At 33.2% G+C, this 24,623-nt stretch overlaps 1 protein-coding gene across 3 annotated transcripts in view; it reads right to left on the bottom strand.

The window, feature by feature from the left end:
* The window catches only part of LOC149773580 (baculoviral IAP repeat-containing protein 7-A-like), a 35,822-nt gene extending 11,925 nt beyond the window's left edge, over positions 1 to 23,897 (bottom strand). Inside the window, exons 1-5 of one of the 3 annotated variants that reach the window (XM_089946375.1) lie at positions 23,782 to 23,897; positions 15,684 to 15,768; positions 13,996 to 14,127; positions 6,942 to 7,868; positions 6,257 to 6,442 (exon numbers count right to left, since the gene is read on the bottom strand). In XM_089946375.1, coding sequence (XP_089802501.1) covers positions 6,257 to 6,442; positions 6,942 to 7,461 — 706 coding nt within the window. In that variant the 5' untranslated portion in view covers positions 7,462 to 7,868; positions 13,996 to 14,127; positions 15,684 to 15,768; positions 23,782 to 23,897. Of the gene's footprint in view, positions 1 to 6,256; positions 6,443 to 6,941; positions 10,829 to 13,995; positions 14,128 to 15,683; positions 16,793 to 23,781 lie in introns of those variants that run through there. The other 2 variants (XM_089946376.1, XM_089946377.1) reach the window with 2 other exon arrangements.
* Positions 23,898 to 24,623: the final 726 nt, after the last annotated feature.

The following is a 24,623-nucleotide window of genomic DNA, read 5'->3' as shown; positions in this document are numbered from 1 at the left end:
ATTCTATTTAGGTTGTCTGGACATTATTAAATGTTCATACAATTATGTGCAGAACTTAGCTGAAGCAAACAGCCATAAAGATTCAATACTGCAAAGGTTTCCATGACAATTGCTGAAATGCAAATATCTCATTTATTTTGTGCGGGGTTGCTTTTTTTTAAAAAAAACTCATTTCCTCTTTGTAACTGCTGAGTGTTTAAATCATCTGATGGCCATATTAAATGTGAAATCGGCCCCATTTTTGTTTAGAAACAACTAGACATCCAAAAATGTTTAATGTGAAAGCACCATATTCATATGAGAATCTATTCAGGAGAAATAGCGAGAAAAAGAATTTTAAGATCATATATTGGCCGTAATATCTGCACCATGTTCAAATAGAATGAACTAATCCACATAAGGTTTTCAGTGAAAATCCCATGTCAATACAACAAAATGTTCAAGATAAGTAGTGATAACAAGATTTTTTCAAGATGGCCACTTTGGTGGCTATACCTGAAACCAGATTGCCACCATTTCTTTGGAGGAAGGACCAACTAGACATCATAAGAAGTCATTAAGAGAAAACTTCATGTTGATATTACCATCCATTAAAGGAGTAAAAGCAACAATGAGTTTCAAAATGGCTGCCATGGCAACCATATGTCGAGACACGGGGGGGGGGGGGCACCATTTTCATTGACAACCAAGTAGATCTTGAGAATGTGCTTGCAAAGTCTAGTGGCAATCTTTCCATTATTTAGGAGAAGCTGTGATAATAAACTTGTGCTAATGAATGATGGACATAATGCCATAAGCTCTTCTGGTCCATAACCAGTACAGCTCAAATGGAATGACTTCAAGATATGTTTTAACATTGAGAGACAAAAAAAAAAGGCTTGGGTTATAACCAATGGACGTAGCAAAAACAGTAAAAATTGCCCCAATACCAGAGGCTTGAGAAAATCTTGATCCAATCAAAGCTCATAGTCACAAAGTCTGCAACATCCTTATTAACATAAAGGAAAATGCCAGGAAATTCGAACAAGAAGAAATAAAATGGTAGTTCCATTTCTCCTCGATGGGTACGAGATAATTATGGCCAAGTTTCATTTCTGTATATGGGTTTCCTTTGACTTCAGATGGGACCCAATTCTTGATTTTATACATCGTCTGGTATAGCTGTCGTAATCTGGTGCCTTAATAGGTGTAGCACTTACAGGCATTTAAACACATTTCTCACTGTTGAAGACCTGTTAAATAACAAATTAAGATTCTCCTTAAATAGTTTAGAATCATCAATGGAGTCCAGATTTCTATTAAAAGGCAGTCATCACCAACATACATGCTAACCCCCTGAGAGATGTAAGTGTAATTATTACTATTATTAAGTGGCAAAAAAGCATAATTTGGGTGTAACAAGTGTAATCTATATTACATTCTAGAATTATAGCACATATGAAAAAGATAAGTTTTACAAATAACCTAGTTCTGCAGCTGATCAAAATTCTTGCCACAAATGACAAAATTCATATGGATTAGAACCAGAATACAAACATAAAATATACTGAAAAAATATTTATATTCAGCACTCACTTCAACTAATCCACATGACCATGAACTGGAATTCTGCAACGATCATGGTCAGGTGCTCAGAGTGATGCATTACATTACTCTCAATGATCACGGTCAGGTGCTCAGAGTGATGCATTACATTACTCTCAATGATCACGGTCAGGTGCTCAGAGTGATGCATTACATTACTCTCAATGATCACGGTCAGGTGCTCAGAGTGATGCATTACATTACTCTCAATGATCACGATCAGGTGCTCAGAGTGATGCATTACATTACTCTCAATGATCACGGTCAGGTGCTCAGATTGATGCATTACATTACTCTCAATGATCACGATCAGGTGCTCAGAGTGATGCATTACATTACTCTCAATGATCACGGTCAGGTGCTCAGAGTGATGCATTACATTACTCTCAATGATCACGGTCAGGTGCTCAGAGTGATGCATTACATTACTCTCAATGATCACGGTCAGGTGCTCAGAGTGATGCATTACATTACTCTCAATGATCACGGTCAGGTGCTCAGAGTGATGCATTACATTACTCTCAATGATCACGATCAGGTGCTCAGAGTGATGCATTACATTACTCTCAATGATCACGGTCAGGTGCTCAGAGTGATGCATTACATTACTGTCAATGATCACGGTCAGGTGCTCAGAGTGATGCATTACATTACTCTCAATGATCACAGTCAGGTGCTCAGAGTGATGCATTACATTACTCTCAATGATCACGGTCAGGTTTTCAGAGTGATGCATTACATTACTCTCATATTCTTCTTTTCAAGTTGTAAAGCAGTGCTGATTTGTCACTTTTTCTTATCTGACATGTTTTGAAGTTTGAAAAGATCCATTTGCTCTAATATTTCCAACATATAACATCCACAACTCACACCATAAAGCATTTCACCTAACATATGGGGCCATTTTCCTTAAAAACATAGATGGTTCACTAACAAAATACATTATCAATAAAATTAATCTATTAGGCAAAGTTCACTTTTGAAGAAACCTGTCTCTTTTCTTCAAATTGAGTCATATACAGTTGATATAAACCGAAAATAAGAAAAATACTTTTACGCTAATCATACACAGCTGTCACTTTTTTAAGAATATTCACAAATTTATGAGTGGAATTAAAAGATGATAATAAAATGAAAAACAATCTTAACTGCTTTATTTTTTAATATAGCGAAAAAGATTAATCCAAATGCTGTCTCACAGAAAACAAAATTTGGTGAGAGAAAAAATGCATACTGATTATGCCAAATGCATAATGGTTGGCAAGTATGCATCAAACAGAATTACTGTAGATGTGCAGAGATGTTGCCAGGAATTTTCTTCAGAAGGGGAGGTCCCCCACACCTACCTTGGAGGGGGTGATCAGCAGCGAGATTGCCGAATGGGAGCTGAAGAGTGACAACATTATTATAAGATACATGCATACCTAATTTAAGAGCAGCATTGACAAAAAAAAGATACAAATTATCTGCACATCCAATTTATTTTCCTGCACTAGTAAATATTGTTCTCTGTTTCTTATCACTCTGCATCTTCTAAGCCTCTGAATATGGGAAATGGTCAATATGACCCCCCCCCCTTTTTATCTGAATACTCATCAGTTTATTCACTGACTCTGATGTTAAGACCAGTGTCAATTCTATTTTGTGAACTAAATCCTTTCTCTCAATTTGCTTTTGGCATTGGGAGAAGCACTGCAATTCAGGCCAATTTAAACAAATTAGTGATCTGGTCTTCATGATATTCGAACATATTTTTCCCTAATTTGATCATGCTGTCCCTAGGATATTTCCTGAGGCATACCCTACACCGATGCAATAAGGAGGTCCAAGACAAAGCATAATTAAAACAAGCTGTCACACATGGAAGACTCACCATCTACATGTATATGAGACACTCACCTTCAGCACTTAAATATGTAAAAAGAAGAATTTATAAAAACACAAATTTGAGCAGTCACTTTGTTTTGCAAAACCATGATAAATATGTGTCACCTCCATGCTGGAAATTTTGAAAGTAACTTTTACTCCAAACGAAGCGGAAGAAAATATGTTTATATTATAGTTCAAAGATCATAGCCACTGACCGAGAAGATCAACAAGACCACATCAATACCATACATACAAATCACTGTTGCAAAAAATGCCAACCACGACAGCTACTTTTTCAAATACTTTCTAAATGGAAAAAAAATTCCCTCATGGTACAAGCCAACATTCAGACATGATTTCAAAGAAAAGGTGCAGTTTTACTACATTAAGGTCACAGCCTGCAGATTTTATTTTGCCTTTTATGAATTTAAGACCACTTTAGAATTTCTTTTTTAAAGCCAACTATATTGATGCCAGAAAAGGAATGCGTTTAAATTGAGTGCAGGCTGATTTGGACCATGGCATATTCAGACCAGGCTTATTCATACCAAATCAGAGGCTGATTTGGACCAAAAGCCAAGCTGATTCAGACCATATTATTGACTGAATTGGACCACGTGAAATATTATTTTTTGTAAGTTTTATCTTAGACTTAAATGTGACATTCAGAATTATTTCAAATATGATATTTCCCAGGGTATGCTGAGCAGTTCAAAACTTCATTTGAAAAAACAAAACACCCAACTTAATTTCAAAAAATGCTGTAGATCTGTTTACCAATCAAATGAAATAATTTTTAAAACTATTTATCTTGCATTGCCAATTTAATAATGAAATATTTTTAAAGCAAGTCATTCACCTTTGAGCAAAAATGGAATAAGTTTACTTTATTTTATTGAAAAATAATACAATTATTATGCATTTGCCAATGCTAAATAAAATCATAAAATATGCAGTAACATTTTTTCATACATCTATATACTGCTCTGATAATGTAATGCTTTTCTTAGATTTATGCAGAATTTATTTTTATCCTGTATATTGTACTATAAAGTAATATTGCTAAACAACACATACGAAAACGTGAAACTCAGTTCCTGTCAAATTTATGATTCTGATCATTACTGTACCATATCTCAATATCATGGGTCTATATTATACTGGACTTGTGTACCTTGTATAAATTATAATAAAGAAAATGCCAACAGCAAAATTGCTGGTGTTATCTCCATTATAAGATGACTATATCTTTGTTTAAAGAGCTATATGGTAATTGTGTCCCCAGAATTTATAATTATACATTTATAAACACTGAACTGATTTATGCCACTATAATTATACATCACATTATCACTGTCTGTTTAACACTTTGATCAGTATACCATTCATTATTTTAATTGAAAACAATATGTATTAAAAGATTCATCTGCTTTTCTATTTTCAAAACCTGTTTGATTTTTTGATCTTTGATTACATGGAAATGTTATTATATTATGTATGTGTCGATAATATGAAATGTGTTCAGAAATCAAGCTTTTAGTAGATTTAATATATGCTTTAAATGAAATATTTGCATTCATTATTATTTGCTAACTTTTCAGACATTATAATGAAAATAAAATAAATTGGTTTACTGGTTCAAGATTTTACTCACAAGATAAAAAGTCAAAGATAACACTAATGAACATTTTAATGTTAGTCATCAATGACGCTACTCAAAATTTATTTGCTATATATAATGCAAAGAAAATATAATTTGCATGAGAAATTAATAAAAGATATGGGTCAATTATATACAATACTGTTTGAGTTGAACATCTTGGATCAATATATACACATTAATGTTTGATTGTGTATCAAGTCATGGGTCAATTATATACGTTACTGTTTGACTGTTAAAAGTTCACCTGATTTATGAAAGTTTCAGAATGTTTTTCAAAAATAATAATTAAAAGAACAAGTGTTTTTTATAACAAACACAGATAAATTATATTTTTGTTAAAAAAATCTAAAGAACATGGCTCATATCTATATTTGTTCTGATTTCTGTTAGAAATTTATGAAGAACAATATTTTGGTAAATATAAGTGCTGACAATCAAACTTTTAATACGTTCGTGAAAGCAGTAATAACTGGTATGGGTGCTACATTATTTTTTTAATAGTTCACTCCATCCGAATCAGTCTGTTATTTAGTTAGAATCTACCCATAATTTGGTCTAAATCAGCCACCATTCATCTAATCTGTATTGGACAATAGTGTGTGTGTGTGTGTGTGATTTGGAATTTTAATGTAGCTTTAACAATTTGTCAGTCATATCGCTATGACGTCTGCAGTGTGGCAGTTTATAGTAATGTCTAGCACTGGGGCATCATGCCACAGACACATTGCATGATATCCCACCCAGTCACATTATCCTGACACCAGGCCGACCAATCCTAACACTAACCTCTTAATGCTGAGTTCCTAGTGAGGCAGCTGTAAGTACCATTTTAATGTCTTTGGTATGACTCTGTTGGGGTTCAAACCCACGACCTCCTGCATCCAAGGCAAACACTCTAAGAACTAGGCCACAGAGCAATTGACAAGAGTGTACACGACACCTTTGTAGTACAGAGATACGTTTTAATTCTGAAACTACCATTATGGCAGGCATTACATGAATATATTCTGAATTCCCTATGAACTATTTTATTTCACAACCTATTTTATGTGCAGGTTAAGAATGGTAAGCGGAACCCATGAAGTTGCTAGCAGATTGTTAAAATATTTGGAGGTCAAACCAATTACATTTCATACACACCTGTGTAATAGAATCCTGCCATTGCTACTTCATTGGGTGTTTGTGCAATGTCCATGGGCCACCGTGAAAACGTGTCTAGGCGGACAATGAAATCAGCATACAATGGAGACCTGACATGTCCAAGAACTCTAAGTAAGTCATTGCTTCTGTTTTGTTGCTGAGAGACAGTCTGTAGTATGGTAGGTTCTGAATTAGGGACAAAATACAAGTTTTTATGCTGACCTTAATATCTACAAGTAAAATTATATGAATAAAAAAGAAATGTATTCATACAATGTGTATGGCTGATTTGTGATACTAATAACTGCAATTTTCATATCTTTTTCATTATCATTTTACGCATCAAGTTGAACACTGAGAAGAATAATGTTGTTTTAAAAGATATAATTTTTGTTAAACATTTATGCACCCATCTATTTATCTATTCAGCAATTTACAGATCTGTTAATATAACTGTTGTAATGACATCCACACTAAAGATTTACATGTGAATTAAATTTATAGTCCAAAATAGATTTCAGTAACTACTTGTACTTCAATTTTTGATTTGTACTGTTCAAATAATTTTTTCATTGTATAACACAAGGTAGAATTACAAACATATCAGATCTTCAACATTTAAAAAGAAGTTTGCAGTTAGCATCAGTACTTCATATCAATAATCATTTTTGGCCACAATATTTACCAGTAAAAGTTGTCTCCCTATGTTGTTGCTGGTATTGCTGATGCTGGGCAGAGGGATTACCCCCTAGCAGTCCTGGACGATATGGTCTCCTCTGCTGTACTTCCGCTGGTGGTGGCATCCTGGAGTCAGGGGATGAAGCTGAAGCATTGTGGGAACTTATTCCACCACACTGAAACTGTTCAGATCCATTGAAATCACTTACGCCAATACAAATTTCACTTCTCAAATCACCCACTTCTAATCCAGTGCTAGATCTGCCATCGTGACTAATGGATTGACCTTGGATTGATGTCTGTGAATATACTTCATAGTCCAGAGGGATAGAGTTGTTGCCAGAATTAATACTTGAAATATCATGCGAATGTGGTTCATCCAGAAGAGAAAGAGATTGTAAGCCATGTCTAATATCATTTTGGTCTATAATTTGATTTGGGTGTTGCACCATGCATGCTATAGACTCTTGCAAAGACATACCAGAGTCATTATGTATATTTACAGATCTCTGTGGGTTGGTGCCCATATTCCTCAAAGGTTTAAACAACTTCCAGATCAAGGGCACATAATGGACATTTTGAATTTTCTCATAAGTTGCAGTGAAGTATGTCTAATTTATAATTTAATCAAACTGCCCAATTTATATCACATGTAGCTAAAATTACAAACATATTCCAATTCATTAGATGTTTAAAAGAATCACCACTAGTAGGTTTATTAAACACACCTTTTAATGAAACTATCCAGCTGTCAAATAGACTTAAAATTACACAAAATATATTTTGCTTATTTGCATAAAGAAGATTCCCATGAAATATCTGTTTAAGTTTGTCATGAAAGGCAGTTGTTATTAAATCCTCTCCTTGAACACCATTGACAACAGACATGTAGAACTTGTACATACAAAAGACTACATTCTTCAAAGGAAAAAACCTGCAATTGGAGAACAGCATATAAAATGGCTTTCACAAATTAATTATACTTGTGTATGGAGATAGTCTGTAAATAGATGTTTATGTTTGAATGTATATATAAATGTGTTTTATTTTCACTCAGTCATTACTTAATTTCCTTCTGATGAACTGAACTTAACTTCATCTCTCTTTTTCCAAAAATGTCCCTGGCATTACAATCTCCTTAAGATCAATTATAACTTGTATAGACTGGCCATGGATAGTGAAATATATTTGAATATACACTGTATATATGATCTAACTGGATAATGCTGAATCTGTTATTAACTGTATATAATTATTTTATTTTTTTGTCTTTTCATTGGTGGATTGGGTACTGATGTAACACTGGTAAAAATACAAATTTCCATCCAACAAGCATACAAATGTGATGTGTTCATATGCTTTATTAATTACATTAATATCCTTAATAAGTAATTTAACAACAAAAAGATCATATATTATAGAAAATTAACATAGAAGCCCCTAATCATCTTTCATGATACAATATACAGAAACTAATTTAGTTGATTTTACAATCTATGACAAATATGTAACTGGTGCAGTTATATTTTTATTGTATGAATCTATTTTAAAAAGATGAACATTAGACACCTAATGGACCTTTCTTATGAAATTTGGAATGGGTATACTAAAACATAAAAAAATTAGCTTTAAACAAAAACAAACAAAAAACCTTCCTCAAGTATTGTGCTTCAGATATATAGAGATTTAGATAATAAAATGAAGCTTCACTGCACACAACTGATAGTATGATGCAGACACTGTACATTCCATAATGACTGTATGGTCAGCTAATATATACTTCAAAGCTCACTTAATTTATGTCTCTAGTACTAATATTAGTACACTGTACTTCCTTCTGCGTAGTACATGTATTACTTTGATCCTATCTCTATGAATGGGGCAGACTGGTGTCATTAATACACGGGTGTTTTCTCCAACACATCTGCATGTGTTCATCAAAATATATATGTACTATTACTGACTGAGCCTCATTAGTTTATTCCAGCTAAAATTCAAATTCACAATTTACCAAAAATTACTTTAAGTATCCTACAAACTATCGAAACATAATATCCAAAAGATTATGACACAGTTTTGAATATAGCATCTGGGTAACCATGACTCTCTGTCATAAAAAATTCCATGCCATGTAAATGCTCATGTTCTGTGAGAACAGAAGCAAACTGCTTGATAACATGGGCTGTAACTTTGTTGCTCCATTAACTACTATGGGATCATTTCGTAGTTTTGACCCATCCAATTATCAGTGGAAGATATGATCTGGTAGCTATTATGCATTTAGGAGTACTTATTGTAATTAAAAAAGACAGATGCTGCTTAATTGGTGGTTCAGGAAATTGTGTGCCTTCATCATAAATGCACTGAATAATTTGCATGCTTGTCTGAACCAAAATAAATGGATATATGCACAATAAATCTATCTTAGGTAGCTTGAAGGAATCATTCTGCGACATAGTATTCTCTTTCAATTGTGCAGCTGTCCACAATTTGTAGATACTCTGTATATTAAAGAGAAGTAAACAATAATTGATCTGGAAAGTCTGACAATAATTGGTATGTCTGATATTGCAGCTGTCAAGATGCTGTGGAGCATCTGGTGCTTGAGGTCTTGTTATTTCTATTAATGCTTTATCAAATTAATTTTTTACAGCTGTATTTTCATTGACTAATTTGAGGAACATCTTTTGCATAGGCCTAGCTATTTATTTAATAGATACGTGCTTAGATAACTCTAGACAGTTGATGGCTACATCCGGAGACAAGGATAGACCTTTACACCTTCAAAGCAACTATCTAAATGAAATGCAATAACCAACATTATTATATGATCATTTTTTTTTCTCTGTTAACTTTACGTTATCAGAATCGTTCAGTATTACCCGATACTGAACTCGCGTGCCAATATACATATAGCATTCACGTGTATAAAGGAACTACTTTCTATTGTAAACAAACAATGGACACAGACACCAGCACTTTCGATTTGTAAACAAATCATGTACACTCGCGTAAGAGGCGCTTTACGTTGTGGTTGTTTAAATTTGTTTCTGAATGAACTAAAACAGATATTTTGTGGACTGCCACACACCAGCTGCTTTGGCACATTCCGCATTTGTTGATACAATGTTTTGGATTTAGGCTAGCTACAGTATACAACAGATGCAAGAAAAGGTCCTTACAAACAACATACATGTGACAAGTCATATACTGTCTTCTTTAGCTGGTGATAAGAATGGCAAAAAAATATACTTAGTTTTACATCCTGAATTTCCTCAAAATTTACTTTCTTAGTTCTGCAAATAAGAATTACATGAGCCATGTTATAGGTTCTCAATCTTGATCACACATTTCAAAACTGTACTGTAATTTCAATGATTAGTGCAATTACATCCTCCTTACTGCACTCAAAATGAAATAAGCATTAAATTCCATAGTGTCATTTTGATAATTGCAATTGAAAGACTTATTTTTTCCACATTATGATTTCAAACTTTCAATGATAGAAACAGAAACACATCTGCTGATGTCAACATGCTTCTCCCTCGCTTCTTCAATCCCATGTATTTCAGGTGGAATTGCCACATATAAATCCAGTCCATAATCACGAAATTTTGTAGAATCGACAAAAATACAAAAATCAATTCATTCCAGATCAAATGGAAAAGTTGCTCAATGCACATTAATTCACAATACAACTCCAAATTTCAATTTTAACTAGACATGCCATTTTCTTTTGAAAGTTATGTCGAACGCATGACTAAGTTCAAGTTTATCTGGGTGGTGTTATGTACGCAGTAATAATGTTGTTGTTGTGTAATGATGAATATCCGCTTGTGTATTTAGTTTGGAATGCGACATACATTCAGTTACTTTGTTTCATGTAGTGTATTTTGTTAATATACTTAAGCATTAGGTAGAATAATGTTTTTTTAGCATATAATAAAAAGGTTACTGCATTTGTATGGGAAAACATGAACTCATTTTTTTGGATGGATATACTGCACTCCCAAGGTCGTGCAGTATTTCCATTCGAAAAACTTTTCCCATAGAAATGCAGTAACCTATAAATATGTATGAACTATATTGATGTTATAAATAAACTGATCATAGAAGCTACTTTATATCACAAGATTTTGTAAACAAGGTGGATATGGATATATTCTCAATACAAAAAATATATTGTCCTAATTTGCAAAGGAATGAGACCAAATGTTATCCCAACATATCTTACATGGTATGAGACCAATATTATGCCAACTTATTTTACATAGTACGAGACCAATATGATCCCAACTTATCTGACATGGGATGAGACCAATATAATCCCAACTTATCTTGCTGTCAGCATCACTTGAATATGTTGCTTAATGCATGAAGGATAAATATGTACAAACAACTAGAAATAATTTTAAAAAAAGATCTGAAACAATCAGGAGATGAAGACTACAAGCACACAAAGTAAATGGACACAGTGAACACTAAAAATTCATGAAAGTCACTTTGTTTCCAAAATGAAAAGTTGAATTTCTTTATTAAGTACACTTGTTATCAGTGGGTGAGAAATCAATACTACATTGTAATAATTTTAAAGCTGTAAGAGAAAAAATGTTGTGCTCGACCAAAACATTTGATTCTTTGCTGTTAATAAAAACAACATTTGAAGAGGGAACGAGTCAAGTTTTCAAAACGATAGACATATGAAGATGGAAGATGTCTTTTTTTAAAGGGCTGGCAGGAATTAAGTCAACTTTTAAACGATTATGGTGATAACAAAAGTTTAATCAAGATAATATTTAATTTTTGATCATCATTGTACAAATACAGGGAGACCATATCCACATTTCCACATATACCATCATTTTCTAACATAATATAAAAAGTGTCTGCACATGCATATATTTGTGGAAAATTTTAAAGTTATCATTTACGGAGAGGAGGATAATATGATGGAAGGAATAATTTTTGCCAAGGCCTAAATTGAACTGACCACTGGCCTTACCATTCAGACACTAACCCAACACTGCTATATAATCAACATATTCATTAGCAAACAATACCCATGCACATAAAGGTGTGTAATATATTCATTAGCAAACAATACCCATGCACATAAAGGTGTGTAATATATTCATTAGCAAACAATACCCATGCACATAAAGGTGTGTAATATATAATGGAACAGCATCTTCCTTCCAAGAACAGTCTAAAAGAAATGGAGGTGCTCACATATTGCACACCAAATGATGCTATCATATGAATGCTTCTCATTAATAATTCCATTGTACATTACGTAATAAACCTTGGGTATGTTTTAATTGCATGTACGTCTCCATCTGAAGCAATTAAATTTTACAGACTATTTGTTTGCTACAAAAGTCTGTGTTTCGGAAGGCATTTCTCTGCAAATGGAGAATTTCTAGGAAGTCAAAATGTATTCATGAGACTTTATGACAGCTTCGATTCTCATAAAATGGACCCCCCATTTCATAACACAGGGAATTCTCTGGATAATTTATTATACATGTTTAGTAATTTGGAATGGGAATAAGTGTATTAGGTTTTGGGTTGTTTTACACAACATGGCATTATCAAATATTATTCGGCTGGAAAATATTTTTACTTGTGAATCTTATAAATGTAAATCAAGAAAAAAACATGGAAATGTGAAATTACAGTTATGTGGCATGTGGTCAATAAATGATTAGAGAAATATAAATTGTAATTTTAGTGTGTTTAAAAAACTTTAAGACAGCTACTCTTGTCCTCAGGTCCTTGGAAACAGAAGAAGAAATGGACAACCAAGCCATGCTCACACGTGTTTGATTCACTCGGTAAGAGTCTCCTTGTGCATAACAGAGTAACAAAAATAAGTTATTGTAGTTGAGACATTTCTTGATGCTTAAAATGGTAAATGAATGTAGGATTTGACCAAGATCAATTTAATTTTTTCTCTAACAACGATGATAGGGTTAGTAAATGTCTTGAAACATTGTGTATGCACTATACAATATTTTCTATTTTAATTGTTGTGAAGAAAACAATATCACTTGACTATCTTTAACATTCTACCATTATGTTTAATTTATACTGTAAGCTTACATTTTGACCACGATCGTAAGTTGGAAACAAAATGCTTACATTGCTAACTTTTATCCATGACTGTAGGTTGTAAACAAGATCGTTTGAGTTCGCAACATTCTAGGCTCACTCTTGTTTGCAATTAGATTGGAATTTTCCATTGGATTGTTTACCATCTAGGTCAAGTGAAAACGTGTATAAATAGGGATTTGATAAACAAATTATTTATTTCTGTTCTATCTCAGTCTTTGAAAATCAAAGATCAGAGTTTGCAATTATGTTGTTGACATCAGATACAATTCGAGAATTTTTTAATATAAATATTCATTGAAATTACTAAAATGCTCACTGACTTTTAGATTAATACCTTAATTTAGATTTATGTGAACTCATTCAAAGAAATTATGGACTGCATCATTGTGTTTAATATCAAGTCATTCAAGCAATATTTTTGGACTTCTGGGTCATGCTATCAGGCGAAGTGCGTGACTAAGTTCCCTAAAAATTCTAAACTTCACCTTCTGTTATGAAAGCAAAACTGACTTCACCCTGTCATTTTTTAGACATATACTGAGTGACAGTAGTTTATAACTTCTGAGATGCTCCCTCACCCAAGCCAGGTAGTTATGACTGTTGTGTTGTTGCCCAAGGTCAAACCTATTGTGTGCGGTGTTGATACCAACTGCACTAACAAACAAACTGTTGCATATTAGCAAGCTTTTTAATAGCCGACTGATCATTAACCCTTCTCTGAGCAAGTTACCACTGCCAGATTTCCACAAGTTACAAATCGATGATGAAAACATTTCAACTTGTGTTTCAAAACTTAAGCATCAATATATAAAATGCAATTTGTGTTTTAAGAATAATATTGGTAAAAAGCACTATTTAATTGAAAAGAAATGAAGATCTTCACTGCTGTGTTGGTATTATTTCCTTTAGAAACAATATCATGTCAAAATTTTAGCAAAACAAAATACCTTTCTGAAACTCCAACTGCAAAATGGATGCAAAACTGAAGGGCTTTTTGAAGTCCTGATACCAAGAACTGTGTCGTTTCCGCCGTTTTGCAAGGTTTGTGTTGTTTCCTCCAGATAAGATACAGAGAGATTCTGGACATGATGCAAATAAAAAATAAATACAAATAAAGTTTCAAACAGATACAAAGAGATTCTGGACATGATGTAAATAAAAAATAAATACAAATAAAGTTTCAAACAGACTAATTTTATACATTCATTATTCATGTGTGTTCTCTTGCTTTGTTTAGATGCCGTATTTATGTAGAAGTACATAAAAGAACTGTACATAGATTGATAGGGTACAATATATATATATAACACATGCAAAGGGATAAAATATTCTGTATCTACCCCATGAAATAAATCACTCGTCCCATTTTAATATCCCAGTGAAGGTACCTAACACCCAAGTAAAATAGAAATATAGTCATTTCAAGGCTTTGTGAAGTAAAAGAAACTTTTAGACTAAATATGGCACTGTTTCACCATTTCGTCATTGTCAGTGAAGATAATAGTGTCATTTAATTTGCAAAACGTGCAAGAATGCATTGGTGTAATTTATTTTGAACCTTTTGAACAAGATAATTTAAAATGATTTTAGGAGAAAGCTGTATTTTTAATTCATAAAAAAATTTGCACCATGTCAATATCATTGTTATTCCTGTTATTATTTTTGTATTCATCCTGCAACAGTAAAATGTATATTCTTAGACTTCACACATGGAAAAAAGGTATGTGGTTCACATATGGTTTGAAACGACATCTCAATTTCTGTCAATCAACAATTAAATATAATGGAACGAAAGGGCAAAATTGGTTTTCCATTTGATACAAACTAATATTCATTCATATTCATTTTATTTTTCATTTTGTTTTCTAAATAATAGTTGTGGAGGGTATATGTCTTTTTAATCAGAATAGGGTCATACCTAAGAACAATCCCTAAGCTCTAATCTAGTCAAGTACAGTTGGAACAGACCTTTCAGGCAGTTCAATCAACCTTACTAAGCAGTCCATTAAGTCATTACCTACAACCAATTAGAGGGCTACAGACTGACATCTGATGTGATTAGTTTACACAGTGTCACATAATGGCAAACCACCTTAAGGGCTGTATAATGCGATTGGGCTTCAAAGGATGGGTTGTGCGGTATAGCCAAATATCGTTTATAGGTAAGTGGAAAATGTTACATCATTTACTTAACAATCTGTCAGTGAATAATAAGGTACAATATGCTTTATGGAGGATACATTTAGAAGGCCTAAATTAGTCAATTTTAATATTGTATTTTATGCACTTTAGATCACAGCATATAGATTGGACTATCTACTGCATTATAATTACTGTGCTGCATAAAGACAAAACAAGAACAACATTTTCCACATATATGAGGCCATACACCCACTGCATATGGCAAACATTGTGATGCCATGTAATGGCAACTGCCATACTGGTCTTCTTCCAGTCAGTACAGTCCCACGACCGAGTCTTATATTAGATGCATATCTGCAACCCAGTGGCCATCAAATTTTCTATTTTGAGTACAGTTGTCATTGGTACTGTTAATAGTGAAAACAATTCTTTAAATCATGCTAAATACATATTAAAAATGACATATTTCTTTGTTTACATTATCATTTTTTACCTCTCTCCTTTCACCACAAGTAGTTCTGTAAATATTAATCCACCGATTGTTATATCTTCTGGTATTTTCAGTCTTTTCTGAATACCTGTGTAAAGATAAAGAAAATTCCTTCATTTTAGCTTAATATTCTAAATATACCCTATATTTTTATACATACTGGGGATAAAGTGATTTTGCTTATAGGTACGACTACTATTGTAGTTGTAGGATGTGTTTCTGCTTGTGTGTGATAAGGCACTTCCCGCAAGCTAAGATTGTGGTTCAGCAGAAGAAAATCAGAACTTTTAAGAAAATTAATAACTGATCAGATGAGATGTCTGAGTAGTTGCATACATTAGAAGGTAGTCCCTTTAGCTCTGCAATTGTCACTAATCATAAATGTTAAAGAAAGCACAAAACGCTTAGTTACTGTGAATATGACATGTATATCTGTAAACATCCTTGCACTTTTCTGTGGCATGTCCAATAAACCATGCGTAGGGAAGGAGGACATTTATATGATTGGTTATACATGTATACCTCTTAGTTTTGTTTCAGTAATATTTGCTGTATCTATGATAAATAGCCATTGATATTGTTTTGTGTTTGTCAGCTGAGCACTGGGTAACTTTTTATTGTCATACAGTGTTGTCATTCTGTGGGGTGCTTTAGAAAGCAGGACATAAAGGAGATTTAATGTACCTGGTGTTCTACATAGGCCATGAATTCAAACACTGACCTTCTTTCATGGCAAAGGTGATGTGCAATAAATAATATTGAAACAAGCATGTTATTTATCTTTATATGTCACTTTATGGTAATTAGATGAAGTGGCAAGTGCCCAACAATAATTTATGTGGTGTAGTCTGGTTGGGCTTGGTAAATGTCATTCCCTGCATATGTCAGGTACCTTCAACAGCATATTTGTTGCCATAATGTGGCCATTTCAGAGGAAAGAAACCATGGTAACATCAGAACAGATGATGGGTAAGTCACCATAGCACTCTCATTTCTTCTGGATCATGGAATGAAACCTATGCTCACAAGATGTGAAGTCTATGTGTTACCGCTATATCATTCAGAAAGAACAATACTTTCATATACATTGCTATTGGAGACTTCTGTCATTTGCAAGTGAATATAGTCTGACTAAGTAACAGAGTTTCCCTGGATACAATGGCCAGTGTTATTAGCTTCTCAACATCTTCATGCATAGATATGCATTTATGATAACAAGATCACAACTGCAATAGTTTCTAAATTATGAACTGGACCATATCCCAGGGAATGGATGGGATACAGATATAAGGTAAATGTCAGTAACTTGTTTAAATTGGTCTTATCAGGGTTGCTATCTCTATACCAGGTTTAAAAGTGGTAATCTCAATTATTTACATGTTGTGGCTTAATCCTCAGTGGGTAGGATTGAAGGTAGTGTACAGTGTTGCACATTATAATGTGTGTATTCATTGTAATTGATGGCTCATTGCCAAACATAGACAGCTCATTGTCAACAATCATAAAGCCTTTGGTTGCATACATATCCTTTCTTGTATTTCTTACTCACTAGTAAATATGTTGCATATCCTCACAATCCTCAAAAACTCCTCCAAAAAATTAATATAACTGTCAAATATGTCTGATTTTGAAGAAGTAAATTTTTATATCATTTCTTATAGTTGGTAAAATAGCTCCAACAAGCTGATTTTTCTTAATATGTAATGAAATTCTGATGCTATATAAAATTTGTCTACCATCTGCTTTCATAATCCAGGCCCTTTTCTTTTCCTTATGTATTTCAGTGTCAGTCAATATCCTGTGACATCATATTCATCACATATATTCTGTGTGGTTTGGGGTTTTAACTTACTTTTTTTTTTACAAAAGAAACAAAAAGGTAAAATATCAGACCACATAACTCTTATATTTTGTACATACTGCCTTGAACACATTACAAAGATATCAAGAAAGTGGTTAGAGATTTAATCTCAAGACCCACTGTATGGAAAACTAAATTACCAATTCTGGTCCTGAAGATTTAACCTGATAGATTGAAGTTATACAGATACATACCTAGATAGATATAAAGACACGTGAACAGAGAATATGAAAATATTGCAGACTATTTATTTTGGGGATCATCAAAATTGTCTCATTACCGGTATTATTACTACTAAAATACATGTTCAAATATGTCATTGTCTTCAATGCAAAATTCTGCTTATGACCAGTATATGTCTCCCTACCTATTTTTAGGAACTGTTATCAAGACTGTTCTCAACTGGAAAAAAATCCATTTTGTTTGCAAATTTTACGTATTTAAAAAAAACACCTATGTTCACTTTCTCAAAGTTGTATACAAACCCTCCTTTGTGCCACTAAATGTATTATTATTCATAAGTATCAGGATACTAAATGTATTATTATTCATAAGTATCAGGGATACTAAATGTATTATTATTCATAAGTATCAGGGACACTAAATGTATTATTCGTAAGTATCAGGGATACTAAATGTATTATTCATAAGTATCAGGGATACTAAATGTATTATTCATAAGTATCAGGGATACTAAATGTATTATTATTCATAAGTATCAGGGATACTAAATGTATTATTCATAAGTATCAGGGATACTAAATGTATTATTCATAAGTATTAGGGATATTTCTTTTCAAGTGCATGCAGAATCTGTACTACACTATGTGTATAAAAGGTATGGATTTTTTTTAATTAGTCTTTGTTCTTTTATACACTCACTGCTAGGTGTTACTGGATACTTAACTGAAGGAAATAGGAATCACTGTCACTAAAATGTATAGTCATTTCTTCATAATCAGAATACCATACCCTCACCCACATGTACTGAACTGTGCATTATCAATAGCCCTTAACATCTCCTTATCTCATTAAAAAGACTCAACAAACCAACAGAACCAAAACCTGGTCTGACACAGGACCATGTGTTGGAATGAAATTTATAAAAATTAAATTAGTTGCATCAAAGCAATATAAGTTCATGACGTTCACATGCTGGTTTTCATTACCTTTTTATTAGTGAGGAAACCAATAACAGAATTTTTATGATGGTGAAGGCAATGCAAAAACTTAGTTACTGTAACATGCTCTTATTATATCTTGCTTGGACTAATCAGGACCAAGGACTGGGCAGGACAACTTACAGGGTTCATACTGAATTCTGAATGATAAATTCAAAGACCACAAACATAGATTTCCAAGATCTATTTTCGCTAACATTTTGTATACAAGTTATGTTATATGATAAAACAATGAATACAAAATACTATTTGGGGCCCCGAATGGCTGAGTGGTCTAAAGCGCTCTCCGTTGCGGATCATTGCCATCTCACCTCTGTCTGCGTGGGTTTGAGTCTCGGATTCGGCCAATGTGGGTATGTGAGAAAGCTTGCCAGTAGCTTCTCGTGGGTCGGTGGTTCTTTCTGGGGTTTTCCCGGGTTCTTCCTCCACCATTAATACTGGCCGCCATGTATAGCCTATCTTGTGCTCAAAAATGGCGTCAAACCCTACAACAACTACAATACTATTTAATGATGAAATTAAACTAAATGGGTCATCAAAAGAAAGAAACCAGGAAAACTTGACTACATCCGAATCAAACAATCATGGACAATTTTATCTGTGATTATGGAAATTAATAAAAATGTCTGGGTTTATTTCAATTTTCAAAGACTTTTAAAGATCTCAGAGTAATCTGCTAGAATTTCCTAAACTTTCAAGGCCTTGAAAATTCTACCTCATTTTTCCCAAAGTGTCAAAGTCCTTCAAAGACTGTATGAACCCCGACTTGAACAAAATTCTGGGGGCCCACAGTGGTCAGGGAACCCAGTGCCATGAGATGAAACTTTTTTTTCAGTAATTTCATAGGGGCCTACGGGAGAATTTTTCATAAGGCCCACAATTTTTCCTGACTGCAGCCCTGGGAATAATGAATCTGATGTAAAACTATACAAAATGAAATTTTTCATTTAAATATTTTAATACAAGCAAAAAAAATTTTTATTTCAAAATTATATAAAAAAAAATCATTTAAAATTCACTACATCTATAAATAAGATAATTTTATCGAAAAATTTGAAAGAAAACAAAGCAACAAATTAATATTTTTCTTTGATATTTTTTGTCATCATTACCTATACATGTTTTACTGCAGCCAATATGCCTTTGAAATAAATAAATTATATTACAGATGACATATTACTAGGGGCCCCGAGTGGCCGAGTGGTCTAAAGCGCTCTCCGTCACGGATCACTGCCATCTCACCTCTGTCTGCGTAGGTTCGAGTCTCGGGCTCGGCCAGTGTGGATATGTGAGAAAGCTTGCCGGTAGCTTCTCGTGGGTTGGTGGTTCTTTCCGGGGTTTTCCTGGGTTCTTCCTCCACCATTAATACTGGCCGCCATGTATAGCCTATCTTGTGCTGAAAAATGGCGTTAAACCCTATAACAACAACAACAACATATTACTAATACTGGAACATCATAAACGATTTATTTATATACCTTGGCCTACCTGCCGCATTCCCATCTTACATCACGTGACATTTATTACATGGGCACAAACCAAGCACGTAACCCAGAAAAAGACAAATTTTGACAAGCTTTGCAAAATTGTAGCTGCTAAACAATTCTGAGAGCTTTTAAATGTTTTTCAACTAAGAATAAATTAAGCAGTTATAGTTGAACAATTTCTATGGTGATTTTAATAGTTTCACGCAACATTATATTGAAAGTTTTATAATTCACATTAACCTTAAAATGCATGCAACGATTATAACCGGCTGATATGCATGCTTTGGGATTTTGCTTTACATAATAACAAATAATTCCATGCAACACATTATCACGCAAAACAAGACATATTTTGATCTAATGTTAATTTCCAAAAGTTGCATAGAGTTATTCCCCTCACTTGAGCAACACTGTTCAGGACTTGCGGCATTAATTCAGTTCCCAAGCTATGCACGATATTAAAAATTAAATAACTTTAAATTTCTGTGTGTTCAATGATCAAACCAATATTTATCAGTATAGCTGAAACATGGATATCAGCCTCTGCATTTTCTGGACCTACAAGTGTTTGAAACATGTACTTTCAACTCCACACCAAAAAGTCAAATGATAATTTCAATAATGAGTGTTCCAAACTATTAAAAAACTGAAATTCCATAAATAAAAACATTTTTTTTTCCGGTTAAAACTAGAATAAGCTCTCAAAAGATTCTTTTTACTAAAATCTAATTTTCATTATCAACCAATCCTGGCCTGGTGTCAAACCCATACGTACTCTATTCCAGACGGGATCCATTTTTCCATATCATTAGTACCCGGTGTCCTAACAGCTAACTATCGAATTAGCCATAACTTTGAAAAATGGTACCATAGCTTCACATTTAATGAGAATTAATGTTGTCCGGGTTTCTGCCACAAAGTTAGAAAAAGATTTAAGACCTTTTCCAGACCAAGAAATAAAAATCTCCATACCTAACCATGTAACCAGTTTACTAACCTAACCGGTAATGAGAGCAACAGGGGATGAAATTTTCAGAATTTTAGAATAAATAAAAATGGAATGCTTCCTGAATAATTTGAGTGTGCTGAATCTAACACTGAACTCACCTTCATGATATCTTTTCCGATAAATTCTCAGGAAGCATTGAAACACATACACTGTTCACCATTTTTAATATTTTTCTTGGTCACTTGCAAAATCTTGATCTCACGTTATTTCAAGCTGACATTTGCATATTTCTTACATATGGGTATATAGAAATGTTGGGTGAACATTCAGCTATAAGAATAGATAGACTTTTCCTGTGTTCCAGGTACTTCAGAAGCCTTTCTGTGCATTTTCATAAAGTGGCCCCCAGCCATGTTTGTATGAAATACTGTATTCTTTAGTCATATACATGTTGAGATTACATGTTGCCCTTAACATTTAATGTTTTATGCATAATCTGTGTGTAGAGAATTCAGAATTAAACTCATCTTTATGATATTGTTTCAAAAACATTCACACCATGTATCCAAACACATGTACCATCCATTGTAATATTGGTCTTTGGACACTTTTTGCAAATTCTTCACCTCAAGGTTATTTCAAGCTGAAATTTGCACATTTCTTACATTAGGTAATATAGGAATATTTTGTGAACATTCAGCTTTAATAATAAATTTACTTTTTAATTGTTTCTGGTATTTCTTAACGTTTTTCTGTGCCTTGTTTAAGTGACCTCCCACACACATTTTTTCATAAAATATCCTAATGATGAGTCATACAAAAGTTGAAATTATATCTTACTCTTAAAACAGTACATAATCATTACAATGTTTTTGTACACATATATGTTGATCTGATGTCACAATTTCATAACAGAAACTGCCACTTCAGGATTAAATTATTATAAGATAGTTTTGGTCAACATTTATATCTTTAAAAGTATTGACATAGAATAAACAAACTGAAAAATAACTTACACTGAATACTTCCACAATTATGCAAAAAAATGACAAAATTTTACAACTTGTTTTGATCTGACCCAATTGCAGACAGGTGGCTAACACATAATTGGCATTTTGTATTGACTATTAAGTACAACCACAGGGGCTCGTTACAAAGAACATTTATAATGTTACAGGTTAGAACCCCCATCCCTTGATTCAAGGACGGACACTTCAAATTTTCTCCGTAACGAGCCCTGTGAGTACAGAACGAGACTAAATTTGATTAAGTACGGGCTGGCGTTTTTGGGAGTGCACGACATCCATGGCTGGCTTGCCGAGTTCCTTGCCCTCTTGCCTCTCTCGGACATTGTATGACGGCGGCGATGTGTAACAATTTCCACCCGCCTAAAGCTAGGTGCCCCGATGTAACGTAATCGCAACGGACACCTAGTTCAGTCAATAACGGACTGAAATCAACTCTGTTAACACGAGAAAAGGTGCTCGACGCGAGCTTGATGTTGAGGGGAAAAGAATATATATTATGATAGAGAGGGTCCTATGTCAGAACGGGCCATAGGGGTAATCTAAGGTATTTGTGTCACTCTATGATTTTTTTCCTTTATATTTTTTCTTCTTCTCAACATCAAGCTCGCGTCGAGCACCTGTGCGGGAATAAACCCGTCGCACATGCCCCTTTTGGGCGCACGCGACGTAAATCCGATTAATCGATCAATTGATCTTCTAAAATCGGTTGAGTGAGACCAACTGAACCACATTTCCGGTCACATGCTCCAAAAATAATCCCAAAATATCATTCGATTGATTCATTTGTTTGGAAATTCCCAAGAAATTTTATTTCTATAAATAGAACATTATTAGGCTGGGATTCCTATTCAGTGACGTATTATGCACCGTCATGAAATATGGTTTCCTAGCTGTTTAAATTTGAAAGTCGAAGGACAATAATAGTTTTTATCCTGGTCGCCTTTAAATTTGAAACATGACCTGCATTCGGTTGACAAATGCGCAGTGTACATAAAATTAACCACACACACATACCCTACCCTTTAAGTTGTGGTTTTATTATCTTGGAAAATAAATTACCGAATCGTCTTTTAAAAAAATCACGGAGGTATTATCTTTTAACAATAAGTATCTTCCTCGTATTTTTTTCATTATCCGTATGATCATCACAATTACCATCCTCATCTTCTTGAAAATAATAATCATTCAGATTATGAAATATTTGGATAAAATTACTCCCGATTAGAAAAATTCCCTGTACTTCACTGGTCTGTGTAACACATGTTCACACAAACAGATTCTAAGGCATTGTGTAAAACTATACTTTTATGACACGAGTCAGTACCCATGAAAATGACCAAGTGAAATTGTCAACATTTTAATAGCAAATGTAGCTGGTGCTTGTTACTCTGCATATATGCTTCTTTATTTCTTGGGGGGTTTTTTTGTTTTGTTTTTATAACTATTCTTATTATTTTCCAGATTATTCGAAAATCGGGCTAACAGTTAGTCATACAATGTAAGACATAGCACGTGTTGTTTTTGTTTAATAGCCAACAGACAGAATAGAGAAAATATTTGAATGTTATACTACAAAATTCCTGCATGGTACTTACCTGAGTGACTTGGTACTTCCTACTCTTCGTAGTCAATTCTTTATGTACCTATATCAACCCTCCATACTGAGTCGATAGTTGAATCAGTCTGACAGACTTCGTGTCGTGTCATTACCTTTACGTCCTAGCAACATAAATGTAATTTTGCGCATGCGCATTTCGTATAGGGCAGACAAACAAAGGGCAATTATTACTCACCGTACTAATTTAGTTCCCATAGTAAACCTATATATATATATATATATATATATATATATATATATATATATATATATATATATATATATATATATATATATATATGGCTTATACATAAAAAAATTTGGATTTTTTTGCATTATATATATATATATATATATATATATATATATATATATATATATATATATATATATATATATATATACGGCTTATACATAAAAAAATTAGGAATCTTTTGCATTATATATATATATATATATATATATATATATATATATATATATATATATATGGCTTATACATAAAAAATTAGGAATCTTTTGCATTATATATATATATATATATAGGGCTTATACATTAAAAAATTAGGAATCTTTTGCATTATATATATATATATATATATATATATATATATATATATATATATATATATATATATATATATATATACCATCTAATGTATAGGTTTCTCCCCTATGATGCATCCATCCATACTCTAAGAGCGCAGGAGAAATCATTGCCTAAAAATTAATGCACCTTCACCATTATGGTCATCCGTCGTTGCAAAGTTGTAGCTATCACGCAATTCCTTGAATGTGCGATGTTTCCTCTGTTTTCCCGCCATTGTGGAACCAACTTCT

The sequence above is a fragment of the Sinohyriopsis cumingii genome, unplaced genomic scaffold (assembly GCF_028554795.1).
Source record: "Sinohyriopsis cumingii isolate HCF-2022 unplaced genomic scaffold, ASM2855479v2 utg000624l, whole genome shotgun sequence".
Classification (NCBI taxonomy): domain Eukaryota; kingdom Metazoa; phylum Mollusca; class Bivalvia; order Unionida; family Unionidae; genus Sinohyriopsis; species Sinohyriopsis cumingii.
Note: the sequence above shows the minus strand (reverse complement) of the source record. Positions and strands in the feature narration are given on the sequence as shown.